Source organism: Macaca fascicularis, chromosome 7 (assembly GCF_037993035.2).
Source record: "Macaca fascicularis isolate 582-1 chromosome 7, T2T-MFA8v1.1".
In the NCBI taxonomy this organism is placed as follows: Eukaryota; Metazoa; Chordata; class Mammalia; order Primates; family Cercopithecidae; genus Macaca; species Macaca fascicularis.
The window spans coordinates 156,728,928-156,751,999 of NC_088381.1; the positions used below are offsets into that span (position 1 = coordinate 156,728,928).

Below are 23,072 nucleotides of genomic sequence, written 5' to 3' on the forward strand. Positions count from 1 at the left end.
TGGCTATGATGTATTGTTTATATACAACTTGGAATGAGGAATATATATTCTAACAAGTTGTCAGTTAAAAATGTTAGGTCTCTAAAAAATGTAATAGTAATACGCAATTTTAAAACCATACAAGCAATATCATTTTTCACCTTAACTATAATACATATGTAACAAATTAGTGGTAAACCAAACTAAACAGACCCTAGGCTCAAACCATTCAATTTTTAAATTGAGATTTGAATAATGGGTGTCTCCATATGTCAAACCCATCAAACTTCACACATTAAATATGTGAATCCCTATGTATATCAACTATATTTCAATAAAACTGTTTTAAAAAATGGAAAGAAATACATTGTTTTTACTGAAGCAAACACCGGGTTAAAAGTCTCATGCCTAATGTAGATGATGGGTTGATGAGTACAGCAAACCTCCATGGCACGTGTATACCTATGTAACAAACCTGCACATTCTGCACATGTACTCCAGAACTTAAAGTATAATAAAAACAAGAAAAAAAGTGTTATGCCAATGCTATACATATCAAATGATGTTTCCAAGTCCTACAATACACATGTACTCTAAGACTTTAAGAGTTTTTCCATCTGTACAATTATTTACCAGTTGCAAAATTTTAATTACATACGACCAATCTGGCAATAACAAAATCCAGAAGAATAAAATCCCCTGAAGTCTCCTCTGGTATTTCCCTTCCAGTACTCGTTAGAAATCTCAAAAGAGAATACTTACTCTATCTGTATGACCAGGAGCCATAGACAACATTTTTCCCCTTTTCCAGTCCCAAACACAAACTGCATTCTTTGAATCCAGTCCAACTGAAACCAAGCGCTGAATTATGTCCACAAAGTCCAGGAAGGAATAAAAAGGCAAACAAATCAAAGAAAAACCAAATTATAAATAGCCAATAAATTATACTCATGGGTTTTTATAAGCACAAAACATACACATCTATATTTACCTCATAAAGGCTGAATGTATTTCACCCTGTTAGTGTTTCCACTTATGTATAGATCTTCACATTATGAAACAGAACAGAGACTTCCATTTCTAACAGTAGGATTGACAAAATATCCTAAATATACCTCCTACCAAAAACTAAAAATACTAGATAAAATGTAAAATCATCTTTTTAAATGGACTGCTGAGCTGTCGAAGAATTAAGAAATCTAAGAACAAAACCAAAGTGATTTCCAGTGGGAAACCCAGAGGGTGAGAAAATACCTACACCTACTGGACTCTAAAGGCATCTGGTGAATTCTCGTACCCCTGATTTCTGTGCTGTGGCCTGAGGAAGAATAGGAGACAAAGTCGAGGGCCTACCTAAGGTGGGGATTTGAATTGCAGATCGCCTCTGATTAACCCAGTAAACCTCTCAGAAACAACAAATAACCCCTTCCTAAAGAAGGGGAGGCAACTCATGAAGAGGGAGAAACACCTCCCTGAACATTTGTAACCACAAGCAGCCTTCTCATGGTTGCTGGCCTAAATTCACATTAAACATGAATCCTTCAACTAGGAAATTTAATTCAAACTAGTCTTCAGGGTTGGTTGTGTCTTCAAGCAACTTCAACAACGTGGCCCAAGCAAATATAAATCCTAAATGAAGTACCGCAACTTCGATCCACCCCTCAAAGAATTCCTATAGGTAGCAATTCAATAAAAATAAGCTACAAAAAAAAAAAAAAAAAAAAAAAAAAAGGCCAGGTACAGTGGCTCACACTGTAATCCCAGCACTTTGGAAGGCCGAGGCAGGCAGACTGCTTGAGGCCAGGAGATTGAGACCAGCCTGGGCAACAAGTTGAAACTCTGTCTCTACTAAAATTACAAAAATTAGCCAGGCGTGGTGACACACGCCTATAATTCCATCTACTCAGGAGGCTGAGGCAGAGGAATCACTTCAACCCAGGAGGTGGAGGTTGCAGTGAACTGAGGTCGCTCTACTGCACTCTAGCCTGGGAGACAGAGCGAGACTCTGTCTCAAAAAATAAGAAGCAGCAGCAGCTAAAAAAATAAACAAACCACCCCAACCACACACACAGACACAACAAAATAAGAATCCATGAGTGAGAATGGGCAAGTCACAACAAACAGCAAAGTCGACCTTGCAAAAAACATCAGATATGGAATTATTAGATAAATAACATAAAATAAGCTTAATGTGAGTAAATAAAATTAAGGATTCAAAATATCTGTATATGAGCAAAAAATATGAGACTATAAAAAGTATCCAAGGAGACTTGAAGAAGCACACGGAACTTCCGGAAACAAAAAATAAAGTAAGTTAAAAATTCAATGGAAGAGTTAAATACAAGATTAGCAGGAGATGAAAAGACAAAGTTCAAAAGAGAAGTGGATAGTGAGATTGGAAAGTATGAGAGAGGTTTAAAAACATAAAAGATGGACTTCTAGCCATGAAGGCGTATCAAAGTCTGAACTTACCCTCCCTCACCCGCCCCTGCCATAAACAGCTAGAAACTGTACAGAATACATGAAACAAATGTTTTGAGACATTTGCAACAGGAAGTAAAGCACTGTGAACCCTGAAAGAGGGAAAAACAAATAAGTGAAGTCCTATAATCACCCCAGCTTCCATCTAGGAGGCAATTTCCAGACTATGGCACAGAAAAGTGGAATCCAAATAGAGCCCAGTAGACTTACTAATTTGGACAAACAGAGCCTAGAGTTCAGAGAGGACAAGATGGCTAGAATTTGCAGAGCAGGAAAACAGCTCCAGTAAAACTATCTATAGTAAGATTTGAGAATATTAATCTCTGCATGCATAGGATGAACTCTATGAGGTCATGCAAAGAAGAAATTCTAGAAAAAGAACAATTACTAGAGAGCTAAAAGCAAAAAATTCTCAGAGATCACAAACGGTCCAGAATCACTCAAATTCTCAATAACCAGAATGAAGATATCTCTTTGAACTCGCTGGGCAGTCATCAGGAATCCTGAGGTCAGGAGGGGAGTGTCATACCTTAATAGTGAAGTTATACCAGTAATTCTAGAGCAAAAGCTATTCTAGTGCTGCCTCATAAAAATTTGAAAGCAAGCTTTTCACAAAGATGAAACTGATTCATGAGGAACTTGACTATTTGCCAGAACAGTGTCCATATACTTTAAAAGGATATAATAAAATTACTGATATGTGAAGAAACAGAAAAATGTGACTCATAACCTGGGGAAAATCAATAGAAATAGGCTCAGGAAACCCAGAGATAATTAAGGTTAGGAGACATTTGCTGTTAAAATTAACATTTTCAAGACACTCAAGAATTATCTTAAACATACCAAGAATAAAAAAAGAAAAGATATAAAAGAACAACATAGAAAACTGTTACATTATCTAAAATGAAAATTTACTCCAAAGGATTAACAGCAGCTTAGACAATGATGAAAAGATAAATAAACTTGAAGACATAGCAATAGAACCCATCCAAAATAAAGTACAGAAAGAAAAAGAAAAAAAGAATTGACAGAGCTTCAATGACTTGCAGGAAAATATCAAGTGGTCTAACATACAGGCAATTATGGCTCCAGAAGGAGAGAAACAACAGAGGAAAAGAAAACAAAAAAACTGAAGAAATAATAGTAGAAAGTTTCCTAAATCTGATGAAACCATAAATCCACAAATATAAGATGTTCAACAAATCCCAAGCAGGATAATCATTCACACAGAAAAAACACACAAGACACATGGCAAACAAATTGCTGAAGCCATCACTAAAGGGCAAATTCTAAACAGCAGCCAGACAAAAAAGGACAACTGCTGTATGGATGAACAAAGATTTAAAAATTATCCTAGACTGCTCATCCAAAGTGATGCAAGTTAGAAGACAATGGACAAACAGTTTAAAGTGCTGAGGCAGAAAAAAAATCAGCATAGAATTGTATACTAAGCAAAAATATCCTTTGAAAATGGAATCAAAACAAAGTCTTTTCCAAGCAAACAAAAGCTGAGAAAATGAATCATCAGTAAACCTGCACTACAAGATATGATAATGAAGTAAAATGATACCAAATAGAAACGATTTACACATATGAGAGTGTCCAAGTAGTAAATACATAAGATTTTTCTCTTAAAAAAATTTTAACAACTATCTAAGGCAAAATAACAGTTATTATGTGGTTTTCAAAATATGTAGAAGTATTAATAAAATAAATGACAATAGCACCATAAACAGAAGAAAGGAAACAGCAGAATATACTTTTTCATATTCTTTCCAAATATACATGAAACATCATGAAGATCACAAAAATTTGGATTACAAAGTGTCAATAAATTTTTAAAAATTAAAATACAGAGTATGTTCTCTGACAAAAACAGAATTAGAGTAACAGAATGTTATCCAGAAAATCTCCCAAATATTTGGAAATTAACAACATACTTCTAAGTAACTGAAAGGTCAAAGAAGAAATAACAAGAAAAATGTGAGGAAAAACCCACAACACATTGTGTGAAAAGTACTGGTTTAGAGCAGGGGTCAGCAAAGTACATCTCTCAAGCCAAATCTTGTCTGTACCTGTTTTTGTAAATAAAGTTTTACTGGAATATAGCCACATTCATTCTTTCATTCATTGTCTATAACTGCTTTCACACTATAGGGCAGAGCTGAGTAGTTATAGCAAAGACCAAATGGCCCACAAAGCTTAAAATATTTACTATTTCACTGATTATAGAAAGTTTATCAAACGGTGGTTTGGAGCACAGATTCTAGTAGCAGATTGCCTAGGTTTGAACATCATCTCTTACTAGCAGGGGTGACTTTGGACAATTATTTAGCCTCCCTGTACCTTACTTTCCTCGCCTATTAAATGGGGATATAAAAGTACTTCACAGGGGTCACTATGAGAATTAACATATACACTATTTAAAGGAATTAGAGGGCCTCATATATGGTTAATGTTATGTAAATGTTTGCTTCATATCATTATTATTATTGCTATTAGTTTACTATAACCATAGTTAAATGGGGACAAATAAAAATACCTCACAGGGGTTACTATGAATATTAACATATATACTGCTTAAAGGAGTTACAGTGGCTGGTATATGGCTAATGTTATATAAATGTTTGTGTAATATTATTATTATTACTATTAGTTTACCATAACCTTAATTAGCTTTAAGAACCTACACCCTCTAACTGTCCAAATGAGGAAGGTCATCTAATATCCAGTTACAGTTTCTGAAAAGAAAGTTTCTACTATTTAAACTTCAAAATTGGTAGGATGAATAATTTATATAAAAAGACACAGAATACAGTTGGTTATGACTCTCCATCAAATCAAGCTAGCAGAAAGCCCAGAGAACAAGAGGAGATGATTTGTACCTCCTGAGAGTATTTACTATTTGGGAACCAAAGGGCATCAGCAAAAAATCTAGCTAGAACAAAGATATCTACCTCTTGCTATCAGAATACTGTGTAGAGGTTAAAATTTCACAAGACAAGTACATCAAGTGAAGAATAGCCGGAGGGGCACTGCTGTTCTTTCTACTGATGTTTCCTCTGTCTGGCATAGCTCATCAAATACACACAGCAAACCACAATTGGCCAAAAACTTTAAAATTCCATGTATCCAAACACAGTGTCAATACATCTAGTTCTGTACAGACAATAACAAACTAGACTTGAGAGCACTTTCTCTGTAGCCTTGATAAACATATCATGGCTCAAACCAATATCCCTATGCATAGGTTATGCAACAACAGACAGGACGAGGTAGAAATGACAAAGCAAATATTACCTCCTCTTCAAGCTTTCTAACATTTTTTACTTTATCATTTCTTTTATTTTAACCCCAACTTGGTAGATGAGAAAGAGAATAAAGAAAGTTTTCAAGCAAAAGTAATGCTTAATCCATATCTTGGAAAAGAGAGTCAGAGACAGTCTGTAGAAAAGTAATAGAAAGTACATTTCAGAACAAAGGACCTCAAGATTAAAGAGATTATGGTGCTTTCAAGAGAGTGCCAGTAATCCAATCCAGGGGAGGGAAGGAGTGCCAACTGGAAAGCAGCAAGGGACAAGGCTGGAGAGGTAGGGCAGAAGCCAAGAGGAAGAGGTTTTTGGGTTTTTTGTTTGTTTGTTTGTTTGTTTTTTTGATAGAGTTCGAATAAAGAGAGAATTCAGTTTTAAATGTATAAAATGGAATATCTACAGAACATTCAGGAGTGATATTTAGAGTTGAGAAGCTAGAGCCACTGTTAGCTGATATGGAAGTTAAAGTCATGGGCCTATATACTCACCCAGAGAATGTAAGTAAAGTGAAAAGAAAAGGCTACGGACTCCTGAAGAACACTGATATTTAAGAAGCAGACAAGGAAAGACTCCTTTAAAGATAAGCAGTAATAGTCAGGGAGAAAGAAAACCAGATAAAGAAGACTCTATCCATCTTCCCAAATTCCTCCCTGATCCTATTCCCAGACAAAATCTTACTTGTGTCCATTAAGTGAATTGGAAGTATCCATAAAAAATTCTAGCACACTAAATTTTTAAATAAGAAAGAGATAATAATAGCATCTATTCCATAGGGTTGTTGGAAGGATTAAATGAGATAATGCAGGCTTAGCATAATGCCTGGCACTTAGTATATGCTCAACACCTTTAGCTATTATGTTTTCATGAACTTAAAATTTTAAGTAATATGTTCTCATGAAGATCTGTGATAATGAAATACACGTACCCAAGACTTTTCTTATAAGTTGCTCAAAATAAGTGAAATTAAACACTTTCAACTAGTAAAAGCTATGGGCATGATTTCTCCTTGGATATATAAAAGAAATTCCTCAGCAATGCAATATATTACATTTAGAAAGGGTAAATTTAAAGCTAAGAAGAAAATATCTATATTTAATGTTATAGACATTTATAATTAAAATGGCTTGAATTTCATAACACCTTAAGTGATTTTTAAAAATAACTTTGTAGGTTTGTTTTATAACATTTTATGCTCCTATGAAATAGATAAGTATTATTATTTCCTCTAAAAAAGAAAATGAAATTCCAACAGTATATTAAGACTTGAAAAATTATAGCAAAAATGGGACATGAATTAAGTTTGTGCAATTGCCAAACACTGCTATATGGTGATATAAACCTAGAAGCACATTTTTTTTTTCCAAATAAGAGATTACAATTAAGTCTTTATAGATCCATTACCAGAAAGTCATATCTTACTAATATGAACAGGAGGCAGGGAAATACTGGGCAGAAGAGGGTGGGGTCCCTGGCAAGGGTTCCACCCTCAAGCCTGGACCCCTGGCCCTAAATAAGAACATGCATTCCTGTTTTCTTGCCCAAATGTTGCCTTTGCCAAAATCACTCTGGCCCACCACAACCCCAACCCTGTACCCATAAAAACCCCAAACTCCACTGGCAGAGGGGCAAAACAGCACTGCAGAGAAGGAGAGAAGTGAAGTGTCTGCACATCAAGAGGAGTTTGGCCGGGGATGGTCAGGCGAAGATTATCTTCCCACTCCATCCCCTTTCCAGCTCCCCATCCTGCTGAGAGCCACTTCCATTGCTCAATAAAATCCTCCATATACACCACCCTTTAATCTGTTCTTGTGACTTGGTTCTTCCTGGACGCTGGACAAGAATTCAGGATGCACTGGGTGCAAGAACCCAAAAAGGCTGTCACACTGACTCTTCACTGAGCTGTTTAACACTTAAGCTACCAGTGTTAAAGAGTATTGTTTGTAACACACACTCTCTGGGGCTCCAGAGGTTGTGGGTAACCCCTAGATGCTGCCACAGGCAAGCCAGCACCCAAAGGCACTCGCCCCGGCTCTCCTGCAACCTCTCACCTGCGTGCCCCACTCCTGCAAGGGGTTTGAGCTGCGCAGCCAAGTAAATGAGCCACACCCATTACAAGTCCTATGAAGGGGTCAAGGGAACTCTCTCATCTCATTACCAGAAAATCATATTAACCTATGCTACTCAAAGAAGCTATTCCTCAGAGTAATATAGAAAAACATCTACTGGTTATCATGTTCAAGGGGATAGAACACACTGTAATTTGTTTCTATAAAATTGAGATCTATAAAATTAATGAATTAAAAAGCAGGTAACTAAAATTGTTCTAAAATTTAAAATGATTTTAAAGTCTAATTATAACATAAAACTTTTAAAGATTATAAATGAACAACCTGCAAGATCCAACTTTTTACTGATAACTTTGAAACTATTTTTAGGTATAACGACTTCCATAAAAGTACCACAAAAAAGCCCTTGGCTTGCTTAACTTTTTTAAATCATTGACTAGAAGTAGATGATAATTTAGAAACTGATTAGTCAGTTGAGTGATAATTATATCCTTTGTTGTGAACTTTGATTTTGTATAAAAAATAACTCATAGGAATTGTTCCATTATATTCAACAAAAACATAATTTTAATAGACAACCTTTAAGGTAACTGAAAATTGAAATATAGGCTGGGTGCAGTGCCTCAAGCATGTAATTCCAGCACTTTGGGAGGTCAACAACACTGGAGGATAGCTTGAGGCCAGAAGTTTGAGACCAGCCTGGGCAGCACAATGAGATCCTATCTCTACCAAAAAAAAAATTAGCCAGGCATGATGGTATGTGCCTGTAGTCCTAGCTGCTCAGGAGGGTGAGGCAAGAGGATTGCTTGAGCCCAAGAGTATAAGGCTGCAGTGAGCTATGATCATGTCACTGCACTCCAGCCTGGGCAGCAGAGTGTGACCCCGTCTCTAAAAATAAAAAAATAAAATTTAAATATATATAGCTTTCTAAGAAACTTAATTATCCTAAGATATCATCCATCTGTCCTATCAAAATACCCTAACTGGAAAGAGTTATATAGAAAAATCTCTATAATAACCAGGTAATATTCCACTGACTCAAAATTATTTTGGCTTTCAAGGTAGTAATTAATTCAGTTGAGAAAGTTCTTGACATGATGAAATAAAAACCACATTGTTATATATCAACTACCCACCCCACCTACCCACCTCCACCTTTGAACAAATACTTTCCATCAAGTGTCCAAATTAATATTTATAGATGTATAATCATTTTCTATAACACACTTGAACATACAATTTAGAAAAAAAATGAAAAACTGTCACATACCTGTCCATCTAAGTCAAACGCCAAGCAAGCTATACCATGTGTATGAACATCCTTTAAAACTGATATGGTCTGCACAGTGTATGAATCCCAAATACAAATATAAGGCTCTTTCCCAACTTGTCCTGTTGCTACCAACACTCGTTCAGGGTGCAATGCAAGGCTGTAAAATAAGGAAATAAAGAAATAAGTAGTATTATTAAAAACTGCTTATACAGATTTTATAGTATTTGGTAGATGAAAAACATATATACCAGTGTGAACATTAGACTTTATCCATTTTAGACAATTTGGATTTTATTATTATTATTTTTGTTGAGACAGTGTCTTGTTCTGTCAGCTAGGCTGGAGTGCAGTGGTGTGATCTCAGCTCACTGCAACCTCCATCACGCCAAGTTCAAGCAATTCTCATCTCAGCCTCCTGAGTAGCTGGGATTACAGGCAACCGCCACCATGCCCGGCTAATTTTGTATTTTTGGTAGAGATGGGGTTTCGCCACATTGGCCAGGCTAGTCTTGAACTCCTGACCTCAAGTGATCTGCCTGCCTCAGCCTCCCAAAGTGCTGGGATTATAGGTGTGAGCCACCATGCCCAGCCAGTAATTTGGATTTAAAATAAATAGCTTCTATAAAAATCCATGCTAACAGTTACTACTTCATAGAATATGTGATAAACAGTTAATGATAAGCTAATTATACCCTTCATGATCCCTGCAATATACTATGTGTAAACTTCTCAAGAAAAGAACTCTCACAAGACAGTGACTGGATCACAGCAACAAATTGGTAGCCTTTTCCTCATTTAGTATTGACCTGTTTTCAAGCCTTCTTTCCCATTTTACTATTCCTTTCATTGGATAAAGTTAGACCAAATCTTAATGTCTAAATACAGCATTTAGTAGCCCTGCTACTATAACACTAATTCTTTTTTTTTTTTTTTTTTTTTTTTTTTTGAGACGGAGTCTCGCTCTGCCACCCAGGCTGGAGTGCAGTGGCCGGATCTCAGCTCACTGCAAGCTCCGCCTCCCGGGTTCACGCCATTCTCCTGCCTCAGCCTCCCGAGTAGCTGGGACTATAGGCGCCCGCCACCTCGCCCGGCTAGTTTTTTGTATTTTTTAGTAGAGACGGGGTTTCACCGTGTTAGCCAGGATGGTCTCGATCTCCTGACCTCGTGATCCGCCCGTCTCGGCCTCCCAAAGTGCTGGGATTACAGACTTGAGCCACCGCGCCCGGCCCAACACTAATTCTTAAATTATAAATTCCATTTAAGAAACAGAAAAGTCACCCATAATTCGCAGAAAATAATCTATGAGTCTCTAGAAACAAGACAAAGACCTAGCAGTTGGTAATAGCTTATGTACATCAGCAGAAGGCGGGGAAAATATAAATTCTATTTGATAATTTTTTTCTATATGTCAATTTAGAATATCACATTTGCCCTTGAGATGAAAAAGAAAATCACTCATGGCATCAGGGTGGAGAATCAACTAAAAGGGGAAAATTAGGAGGATATTAAAACAGAATCAAGGCTGGGTGTAATGGCTCATGCCTATAATACCAGTGCTTTGAGAGACCCAGGCTGGAGGATCACTTGAGGCCAGGAGTTCAAGATCACCCTGGGAAACACATTAAGCCATTGTCTCTACAAAAAAAAAAATTTTTAATGAGCCAGACATAGCAGCACACACCTCTATTCCCAGCTACTTGGGAGGCTGAGGTGAGAAGATCGCTTGAACCCAGAAGTTCAAGGCTGCAATGAGCTATGACTGCACCACTGCATTCCAGCCTGGGCTTCTGGGCCAGATTCTGTCTCTAAAGTAAATAAAGACGACAAAATTAACAGACTGGATGCAGGGGACAAGGGGAAGAGAGGGGGCTAAGATGACTCTTGGGTTTCTGGCTTGGGTATTTGAATGGTTTGGGGTGGTATTCAACAAGTCAGGGAATACTAAAGGGGTAATCAATGGGAGAGAAGATAAGTGGGAATACCAGGTTGGTTCAACATATGAAATCAACAAATATGGCATATTAATAGAATAAAGGTCAAAAAAATTCCCACATATGTTTATCTCAATAGACACAGAAAAATTATTTGACAAAACCCAATCCCTTCATAAAAACACACAACTAGAAACTGAAGGAAACTTCCTCAAACTGACAAAGGACATCTACATAAACCCAAAGCTAATAACATATTTAGTGATGAAACCTTGAAAGCTATCCCACTAAGTAAAGGGAAAAAACAACGATATCAGTTCTTGCCACTCATTTAACTTGGTCTTAGATATTCTAGCCAAGAAAAATAGGCCAGGAAAAGGAACAAAAAGTAAAAGTAAAGATCTCTACTGGCAAATGACATGATCATATATACAGAAAATCCTAAGGAATCCACAAAGAAACAACCAAAAAATGAAGAGCTAATATGAATTCAGCAAGGTTGCAGGATATATGATCAACATAAAAAATCTATTGTATTTCTATACACTAGCAAAGAACAATAAAAAAATTAAAGAAAATAATCCCACTTACAGTAGCATCAAGAGGAATAAAACATTTAGGAATAAATTAAACAAAGTACAAGATTTGTACACTGAAAACTACAAAAACCCACTGAAGGACATTTTAAAAGATCTAAATAAATGGAAAGACATCTCATTTCTGGGCTTAGAGGAATGTAATATTTGTAAGATGGCAATACTTCTCAAATTGATCTACAGAGTCAACACAATCCTTGTCAAAATACTAGTTGTCTTTCTTGAAGAAACTGACAAGCTAATCCTAAAATTCAGAAAGACTCAGAATAACCAAAACTGTCCTGAAAAACAAGAACAAAGTTGGTAGACTCACTTTCCAATTTTGAAACTTACAAACTTACTACAAAACTACAGTAATCAAGACAGTGTGGTACTGGCATGAGGATATGCAGATCAATGAAACAGACTTGAGAGTCCAGAAGTAAACCCATACATTTGTGGTCAATTGATTTCAACAAGGGTGGTGCCAAGACAACTCAATGGGGGAGAAAATGGTCATTTCAACAAAGAGTACTGGGACACCTGAATATATATCCATACACAAAAAAATAAATTTGGACCCATACCTCAAACCATATACAAATGTCAACTCAAAATGGATCAGAGGCTAAAATAATTGTTAAAACTCTTGGAAGAAAATATAGGCATAAATCCTACTGATCGTGAATGAAGGAGTGGTTTCTCAGATATAACACAAAGCATTAGTGACAAAAGAAAAAGCAGATAAAATGGACTGAATCAAAATTAAAAACTTTTATGCTTCAAAGGACAACCATCAAGAACACAGTAACACAACCCAGAGAATGGGAGAAAATATTTGCAGAGCACATATCTGATAAGGGACTTGTATTAAGAATATATAAAGAATTCCTACAAATCAACAATAAAACTACAAATAATCTAATTTTTCAAATAGATAAAGGATTTTAACAGACATTCCCCCAAGGAAGATACACAAAAGGCATATAAAAAGATGCTTAACATCAATAGTCAGTAGGGAAAAGCAAATCAAAATGACAATAATATACCATTTCTTTGTTCTTTCTCTTTCTTTCCCTCTTTCCTTCCTTCCTTTTCTTGCTTTCTTCCTTTCTTTCTCTTTCTCTCCTTTCTTTCTATTTATTTATTTGAGACAGGGTCTCACTTTGTCACCCAGGCTGGAGTACAGTGACACAATCACCACTCACTGCAGCCTCGACCTCCCAGACTCAAGACTCATCCTCCTGCTTTGGGCCTCTCACATGGCTGAGACTACAGGTGGATGCAACCACACCTGGATAATGTGTTTTTTTTTTTTTTTTTTGTAGAGATGGGGTCTCCCTATGTTGCCCAGACTGGTCTCAAACTATTGGACTTCAGAGATCCTCCCACCTCAGGCTCTCAAAATGTTGGCATTACATGTATGAGCCACTGCTCCCAGTCCACTTCTATAAATATACATATATATACACATATATATGTGTGTATATGTATATACATTTTGAGACAGAGTTTCACTCTCATTGCCCAGGCTGAAGTGCAATGACACGATTTTGGCTTACTGCAACTTCTGCCTCCCAGGTTCAAGCAAGTCTCCTGCCTCAGCCTCTCAAGTAGCTGGGATTACAGGCATGCACCACCACACCCAGCTAACTTTTCTGTATTTTTAATAAAGATGAGGTTTCACAATGTGGACCAGGACAGTCTCGAACTCCTGACCTCAGATGATCCACCTGCCTTGGCCTCCCAAAATGCTGGAATTACAGGTATGAGCCACTGCGCCTGGCCCACTTCTACATTTTAAAAGACAGAAAATATGAAGTATTGGCAAGGATGTGGAAAAAGTGTAACCCTTAAACATTGAATATGGGATTGTAAAATGATGCAGCCTATTTGTAAAACTGCTTGGTAGCTATTCAAAAGGTCAAACAAAGTTACCATATGATCCAGCAATTCTACTCCTAGCTGTATTCCCAAAAGGAATGAAAACATATGTCCACACAAAACTTGTACACAAATGTTCACAGCAGCATTATTCACAAATGGCCAAAAAGTAGAAACAATCAAATGTTTGACTGAATCATGAATAAGTAAAATGTGGTATCCATACAATAAAAATGACAACAGGAATAAAGCACTGATACATGCTACAACATGGATGAACCTTGAAAACATTATGCTTAGTGAAGGAAAACAGATATATAAGGGCCACATCTCATATTAATCCATTATGAAATGTCCAGAACATGCAAATCCTTAAAGAAAGTAGATTAGTGATTGCCAGGTGCTGGAAGGAGAGGGGAATGGATAAGGACTGCTAATGAGCTTGGGAATTTTTTAGGGGTGATAAATTTCGGAAATTAGATAGAAGTGATAGTTGCAGAACTTTGTGACTATACTAAAAATCACTTAATTGTGCACTTAAAGTATAAATTTTATATTTTGTGAATCATCTGTTTTTAAAAAGTGAAAAAATACTGACATTACCGTCTGCATACATATTTTAAGTATAAGGATTTATGCAAAGAAAACCTTTGAGGTTAGACAGACATGGGTTCAAAATTCTGTCTCTGCTCTTCACAGGCTTCTCAGCAAATTCTTTATCTTCATCTTGTTTTCTCACCTTCAAAAAGGGCATATATTTACTATAAGTAAGGTGAGGGAAATTTCCCCAAGCTTGAAAACTGGTGCAGGGGGAAGGCTGAGGGTGGTGGCTTGTGCCTGTAAACCCAGTGCTTTGGGAAGCTGACGCAGGAGGATCGCTTGAGGCTAGGAGTTCGAGACCAGCCTGGGCAACACAGCCAGACCCTACCTCTACAAAAAAATAAAACAACTAGCCAGGTGTGATGGTACATGCCTGTAGTCCCAGTTACTCAGAAGGCTGAGGCATGAAGATCACCTGAGCCCAGAAGTTCAAGGCTGCAGTGAGCTGTGATCATGCCACTGTATTCCAGTCCGAGTGACAGGGCAAGTCATCATCTCTTTAAAAAAAAAAAAAAAAAAAAGTCTGGGGAGAAAAACTATGCAGGTCCTCACAGTTTAACTACAAAATCTACATACAACAGAACAGAGGTACTCAAAGTTAGAGAAAAAGGATACGGTGGGTGTATGTTTAGATTTATAAGAAACTGTCAGTTTTCCACAGTAGTTGTACCATGTTACACTCCCACCAGCAATGTAAGAAAGTTCCAGTTGCTCTACATTCCCACTAATATTTGGTGTTGCCGGTGTTTTTAATTGGAATTTCTGATGACCATTCACATGGACTAATTGGTCTTATAATGATCTGTTCAAGTCTTCTAGCCATTTTCATTAGGTTGTCTTTAAATTTTTGAGTTTTCAAAGTACTTCATATATTCTCAATACAAGTCCCTTTGTCCAACATGGGACTAGCAAATATTTTCTCCCAGACTGTAGCTTTTCTTTGCATTCTCTGTTTCTCTCACAGAGCAAACATTTTTTAATTTTTATGAAGTCTAGTTCATTGATTTTTGTTTTATGGACCATGCTTTTGCTTAACCAAAGGTAATAAAGATTTCCTCTGATATTTTCTAAAACTTTTATAGTTTGTCTTACATTTAAAGCTACAATCTATTTTTGTATAAAATGCAATGTATGTTACAGGCTTTTTGTTTGTTTGTTTGTTTGTTTTGCTGTCTTTATGTAAGATTCCTAACTTTTCAGCACCATGTATTGAAAAGACTGTCTTTTCTCCTTTGAATTCCCCAGGCACTTTTGTCAAAACTCAATTGACCATATCCATATTACTTTTCCACAAATTGTACCCTATATTTTACACCATTAACCTATGTATCTATACTTTCACCAATACCACACTGCCTTCATGAGTATAGCTTTATAATAAGCCTTAAAATTGAATACTGTGGATCTTCTACCTTTGTTCTTTTTCCATATTGCTTTGGCTATTCTAATTACTTCATCTTTCCTATAAGGTTTAGAATCAGCTGTATATCCTATATATCTTGTTGGGATTATGATTAGAACTGCATTAAATCTGTAAAGAACTTTGAAGAGAAGTGACATCTTAACTATATTGAGTCTTCCAATCCATAAACATAGTATGCCCTCCCTCCATTTTTCAGGTATTCTTTGTTTTCTGTCTCATTTAATAGTTTTTAGTATATAACACAGACCTTGCATAGATTTTGTAAAATTTATACAGATATTTTTGAGCTTTTGTAGACAGTATTGCTGTAAAATTTCAGTTTCCAATTGTTCATTGCTAGTCAGTAGAAACATAACTGATTTATGTATGTTGACCTGGTTTGCAAACCTGATAAATTCACTGAGTTTTAGGAGTAGTATTTTTTGTGTGAGTTTTTTAAAAATAAATTATTTGGAATTTTCTATGTAGGCAATCACGTTGTCTAAGAATAGAGACAATTTACTTCTTCCTTGTCTTTCTATAAGCCTTTTCTTTTTACTTCTTGTCTGATTGCACTGGCTGGAACTTCTAGCAGGATGTTGTTTTATTAGTATTATTATACTTTAATTTCTGAGATACATGTGCAGAAAATGCAGGTTTGTTGCATAGGTATACATATGCCTTGGTGGTTTGCTGCACTCATCAACCTGTCATCTACATTAGGTATTTCTCCTAATGCTATCCCTCCCCTTACCTCCCACCCCCCAACAGGCCCCGGTGTATGATATTCTCCTCCCTGTGCCCATATGTTCTCATTGTTCAACTGCCACTTATGAGTGAGAACATGCAGTGTTTGGTTTTCTGTTCCTATGTTAGTTTGCTGAGAATGATGGTTTCCAGCTTCATCCACGTCCCTGCAGAGGACATGAACTCATCCTTTTTTATGGATACATAGTATTCCATGGTTTATATGTGCCACATTTTCTTTAATCAGTCTATCACTGATGGGCATTTGGGTTGGTTCTAAGTCTTTGCTATTGTGAACAGTGCTGTAATAAACATACGTGTGCATGTGTCTTTATAGTAGACTGATTTATAATCCTTTGGGTATATATCCAGTAATGGGATCGTTGGGTCAAATGGTATTTCTGGTCCTAGATCCTTCAGGAATCACCACACTGGCTTCCACAATGGTTGAACAAATTTACACTCCTATCAGTGTAAAAGTGTCCCTATATCTCCACAACCTTCTCCAGCATCCAGTGTTTCCTGACTTTTTAATGATCGCCATTCTAACTGGCGTGAGATGGTATCTCACCGTGGTTTTGATTTGCATTTCTCTAATGACCAGTGATGAGCTTTTTTTCATATGTTTGCTCTGATGATAGTTTCTAAAAGTATATGCACCCAATATACGAGCACCCAGATTCATAAAGCAAGTTCTAAGAAACTTACAAAGAGACAGGTCGTGTGTGGTGGCTCACGCCTGTAATCCCAGCACTTTGGGAGGCCGAGGCGGGCAGGTCACCCGAGGTCGGGAATTCGGGACCAGCCTGAACAACATGGAGAAACCTCATCTCTACTAAAAATATAAAATTAGTTGGGTATGGTGGCACATGTCTATAATCCCAGCTACTCGGGAGGCTGAAGCAGGAGAATTGCTTGAACCTGGGAGACAGAGGTTGCAGTGAGCCGAGATCATGCCATTGCACTCCAGGCTAGGCAACAAGAGCAAAGCGCTGTCTCGGGGGAGAAAAAAAAAGAAAGAAAATTACAAAGAGACTTAGACTCCCAGACAATAATCGTGGGAGACTTTAATACCCCACTGTCAGTATTAGATCAATGAGACAGAAAATTAACAAGGATATTCAGGACTTGAACTCAGCTCTGGACCAAGCTGACCTAACAGATATCGACAGAACTCTCCACCCTAAATCAACAGAATATACATTCTTCTCAGCACCACATAGCACTTATTCTAAAAATCGACTACATAATTGTAAGTAAAACACTCCTCGGCAAATGTAAAAGAATGGAAATCATAACAAACAGTCTCTCAGACCACAGTACAATCAAGTTAGAACTCAAGATTAAGAAACTCACTCAAACCCACACAACTACACGGAAACTGAACAACCTGCTCCTGCGTGACTACTGGGTAAATAATGAAATTAAGGCAAAAATAAATAAGTTCTTTGAAACCAATGAGAACAAATACACAACATACCAGACTCTCCGGGACACAGCTAAAACAGTGTTTGGAGAGAAATCAATAGCACTAAATGCCCACAGGTGAAACTGGGAAAGATCTAAATCGACACCCTAACATCACAATTAAAAGAACCAGAGAAACAAGAGCAAACAAATTCAAAAGCTAGTAGAAGACAAGAAATAACTAAGATCAGAGCAGAACTGAAGGAGAGAGAGAGAGACTAAAACCCTTTCAAAAAAAATCAATGAATCCAGGAGCTTTTTTTGAAAAGATAACAAAATAGATAGACTGCTAGCCAGACTAATATAGAAGAAAACAGAGAAGAATCAAATAGACACAATAAAAAATGATACAGAGGATATCACCACTGATCCCACAGAAACACAAACTACCGTCAAAGAATACTATAAACATCTCTACACAGATAAACTAGGAAATCTAGAAGAACTGGATAAATTCCTGGACACAGACACCCTCCCAAGACTAAACCAGGAAGAAGTTGAAACCCTAAACAGACCAATAACAAGTTCTGAAATTGAGCAGTAATTAATAGCCTACCAAACAAACAAACAAAAAAAGCCCAGGACCAGATGGATTCACAGCCGAATTCTACCAAAGATACAAAGAAGAGCTGGTACCATTCCTTCTAAAACTCTTCCAAACAATAGAAAAAGAGGGAATCCTCCCTAACTCATTTTATGAGGCCAGCATCATCCTTATACCAAAACATGGCAGAGACAAAACAAAAAAAGAAAACTTCAGGCCAATATCCCTGATGAACATCGATGCAAAAATCCTCAATAGCAGGATGTTTACTTAGAAGGAACAAGAATAGACACTCTGGTCTTTTTCCTGATTTTACAAGGAAAACATTCAGTCTCTCACTATTAGGCACAAACTTAGCTGTAGGTTTTTTACAGATGCTTTTACAGTCGGGTTAAAGAAGTGGCCTTCTAGTCCTAGTTTGCTAAGCATTTTAAAAAATACGAATAAGTATTAAATGCTGTCAAATACTTTTCCTGTATCTACTGAGATAGTACCTGGTTTTTCTTCTTTAGTGATTTATATAGTGAATTACACTGATTAATTTTCAAATGTTGAACCAGCCTTGTATTCCTGGAATGAAACCTACCTGGTCATGATGTATTTATCCTACTGATGGATTTTACTTGCTTATTACCTTATTTTGTTGAGATTTTTACATCTATATTAATGAGGGACAGTTGTCTGTAGTTTCCTTTTCTTCAAATGTTTGTCTGGATTTTGTATTAGAGCAATGCCAGCCTCATAAACACAGCTGAGAAGTAGTCCCTCCCCTTCTATTTTCTATAAGCAATTGTGTGGAATTGGAATCATTTCTTCTTGTGAGTTTGACAGCTTATATCTTTCAAGGGAATAGTTCATTTCATCTCAGTTGTCAAATTAAGTTGTTTATAGTAATCACTTATTCTCCTTTTAACATCTATAGGTCAGTAGTGATATCCTGATGATACTGGTAATTTTTGTCTTGTCTTTTTATTCTTGGTCAGCCAGCTAGAAATTTATCAATTTGATCCTTTTCAAAGAACCAGCTTTAGGTTTGATTTTTCTCTATTGTTTCGCTGTTTGCACTAATTTGTCTTCATTATTTCCTACTCTGTTTGCTTTTGAGTTTGCTCTTCCATTTCTATTTTCTTAAGTCAGACTCTTACATTATTGACCTGAGATTATTCTTCTCAAATATATGCATTTAATGCTACAAATTTCCCTCGAAACACTGCTTTGGCTGAATTTCACAAATTTTGATATGTCGTATTTTCATTTTCTTCCAGGTCAAAATATTTTCTACTTTGCCTTCTGTTCTATGTTATTGATTTTTATTTTGATTCCATTATGGTCAGAGAACATACTCTATATGATTTCAATTCTTTTAAATTTGTTAAGGTTTGTTTTATAATACGTAGCCTATTTTGGTAAATGTTTTAGAACTTGAAAAGGATGTGCATTCTGTCGTGACTAGCTCATGCTGTTTGCTATGCCATGAATAATAAAGTCCTCTGTCTCTAACCTAGGAATTTCATGTCTTTGCCGGCATCCAAAAAAACTGTAACATACTAGTTTGTAACAAGGGTACTATATTAGCTTTCTATGCTAATGTGACAAATTACCATAAATTTAGCATCTTAAAGCAATACAAGCTTATTACCTCCCAGTTCTGCAGGGCAGAAATCTGGTTACAGTGTGACTCAGCTGAGTCCTGTGCATACAGTCTCACAAGGCCAAAAGTCAAGGTGTTAACACAATTAAATTACTTTCTAGAGTCTCTGGGGATGAGTCAGCTTTCAACTTCATTCAGAACATTAGCTGAATTCAATTCCTTGTGGTAAAGGGACTGAGGCTTTCACTCCCCTGCTGGCTGTCAAGAAGGAACTGCTCACCTCCTCAAGGCCAACTGCATGCCTCATCACGTTACCACCTCCATCTTCCAATCAGCAATGGCACATTGAGTTCTTCTCAAGCTTTGAATCTTTCTGACTTCTGCTGCATGTCTTCTCATTCTAGCTAAAGAAAATTATTTGCTTTTAAGGGTTCACATAATTAGATTGGGACTATCTAGATAATTCAAGATACTCTCAATATCTTAAGGTCCATCCCTACCTTAACTATATCTGCAAAGTCATGTGTGCTATGTTTAACATAAAAAATTCACAGGTTCCCAGGATTTAGAGTATGGATATCTTTGGGGCCAGTCTGGCTACCATGCAGACTCAGAAATTGAGTCCACTGGAGAATTATTTATATTTTTATATTTTCAGTTCTAAGTATTCCATTTTTCTACAACTTCTATTTCTTTGCTGAGAACTTCCAACATTCTATTTGTTTTAAGAATAGTTACTTCATGGCATGCAGTTATAACAAATTACATTCTGTCATAAATTCAACACCTAGGTCATCCTGGGGCTGACAACTGTTGCCTTTGCTTGTATGAACTGTTGAGATTTTAGTAATTTTTATATGCTAATTTTGAGTTATATCCTGAGCATTTTGAATATTATGTTATAAATTCTGGATCCTCTTAAAATCTTCCAGAGAATGCTGATATTTTTGTTTATTTCAGCAGGCAAGGAATCCAATTAGGTTCAAGGCACATATCCCAGCCCTCCTTCTGGGGTTCCAGTGTTAGTTCAGTTTTAAAGTCTTTGCAGTGCTACCACATGTACACAAACTGCAGGGGCAAATCTGAAACCTGGATGATTGTCGGTCAGTTCTCAAAGCCTCTGATACGCAGGCCGTTCCTGCATGTGCAACACAAAAGTGAGTCAACTATAGCCTTATGAAGATGCCCTTCTTGAGCTCCATACCCCTACAATTTCCCCCATAATCTCCAGCTCCCAGGGGTCCCTTTTCATTATACTGTAGCTAAGAGTCTAGGATGTTAACCTCTGCATACTATCATGTACTTCCCACAACTGGGCCTGCCTCTGGACAAAAAGCATTTTTCCTATTTTTAAATTGGTTATTTGTAATAATATTGTTACATTGTAAGAGTTCTTAATATATTCTTGGTACAGTTCTTTTCTCAAGTGTATTTTTTTTGCATATGTGTGTCTGCTTGTGGCCTGCCTTTTTAATTTTCTTAATGGCATATTTAAAAGAGCAAAATATTTTAATTTATTTAAGAAGTGTTTTATTTTGGACTAATTTGAGACTTATAAAAATGTTACAGAATAGTACAGTTTTCTTATATCCTTCATCACACTTCATTATAATACATTTTACATAACCATATTATAGTAATCGGGAAGAAGAAGGAAATTAACATGAGTACAATATCATTAGCTAAACTAAAAACCTTATTCAAAATTCACCATTTTTTCCACTAATGTCTCTTTTCTGTTCCAAGATCCTCCTATCCAGGATCCCATGCTGCATTTTAACTGCTATTCCTCCTTAGCAACTTCCAGTCTCTATAATACTTTCTTAGACTTTCCTTTCCTTTCATAACCTGGAAACTTTTGAAGAGTACTAACCAGTTATTTTAGAGAATGTCTCCAAATTTGGATTTGTCATGGTTTCTCATGATTAAAGTGGGATTATGCATTTTGGGCAAAAATACCACAAAAATTACATTCGTTCTTCTTTGCATATCATATCAGAAGGTTTAGGGTGTCAACATGTATTATTACTGATGATGTTTACCTCGATCTCTTGGTTAAATAGAACATGCCACTGTAAAGATACTACAAAGTTTTTCTTTGTAGTCACTAAGTATGCTAGGGGAGATAGTGTGAGACTATGCAAATGCTATTTCTCTCCTCAAACTTTCATCCACTAATTTTAGCATCTATTGGCAGATTCTGTCAGTAACGTTTACTACTACAATATTTCCGTAATGTGATTGTCTTTTTTTTTTTTTTTTTTGAGACAGAGTTTCACTCTGTCACCCAGGCTGGAGTGCAATGGCGTGATCTCAGCTCACTGCAACCTCCACTGGCTGGGTTCAAGTGATTCTCCTGCCTCAGCCTCCCAAGTAGCTGACATTACAGGTGCCCACCTCCAGGCCTGGCTAATTTTTTGCATTTTTAGTAGAGATGGGGTTTCACCATGTTGGTCAGGCTAGTCTTGAACTCCTGATCTCAGGTGACCCACCCGCCTGGGCCTCCCAAAGTGCTGGGATTACAGGTGTGAGACATCACGCCTGGCCCATAATGTGATTCTTTTTTTTCCCTCTTTTCTCCAACATTTATTAATTAGAATTCTACTACAAGGAAGTTATCTTTTCTCTCCTATTTATTTATTTAACCCATCTATTTATATCAGCTTGAACTCATGAATATTTTACTTCAAAAGTTAGCAAACTTTTTCTGGAAAGGGCTAGACAGTAAACATTTTATGCTCTGTGGGCCAGTTTCTGTTACAAGTACTCAACTGAGCTATTATAACACTAAATCAGCCATAGATAATACGTAAACCATGCATTCCCATTGGGAGCAATATCATCTCTGAAGGGGCAAAAATTAGTTCTTAAATGCATAGAGGTCTGATTGCATAAAGCACAGAAATACATTCAATACAGGAACTGATATACAGCATATCTGTGCTATTAAAATTTTGTAGTGGGTGAGGGAATTGATATAGCTGAATCTGTGTCCCCAACCAAATCTCATGTTGAAATGTAATCCCCAACGCTGGAGGTGGAGCCTGATAGGAGGTGACTGGATCATGGGGTAGTTTCTCATGAATGGTTTACACCATCCTCTCAGTGCTGTTCTCATGATACTGAGTTCTCATGAGATCTCCCCACCCCGCTTCCTTCTACTCTAGCCATGTGAAGTGCCTTGCCTCCCCTTTGCCTTCTGCCATTACTGGAAGCTTCCT

General features: G+C 36.8%; 1 protein-coding gene across 12 annotated transcripts in view; it reads right to left on the minus strand.

The window, feature by feature from the left end:
• Nucleotides 1-23,072, minus strand: part of EML5 (EMAP like 5) — a 192,872-nt gene that overhangs the window by 145,005 nt on the left and 24,795 nt on the right. For all 12 annotated transcript variants that reach the window (XR_012416050.1, XR_012416049.1, XR_012416051.1 and 9 more), the window contains exons 2-3: nt 9,108-9,267; nt 742-840 (exon numbers count right to left, since the gene is read on the minus strand). Coding sequence is in view for 8 of the 12 variants with exons in the window: in XM_065549193.2 (XP_065405265.1) it covers nt 742-840; nt 9,108-9,267 (259 nt within the window). In the remaining 4 variants the exon portion in view is untranslated. The remainder of the gene's footprint in view (nt 1-741; nt 841-9,107; nt 9,268-23,072) is intronic.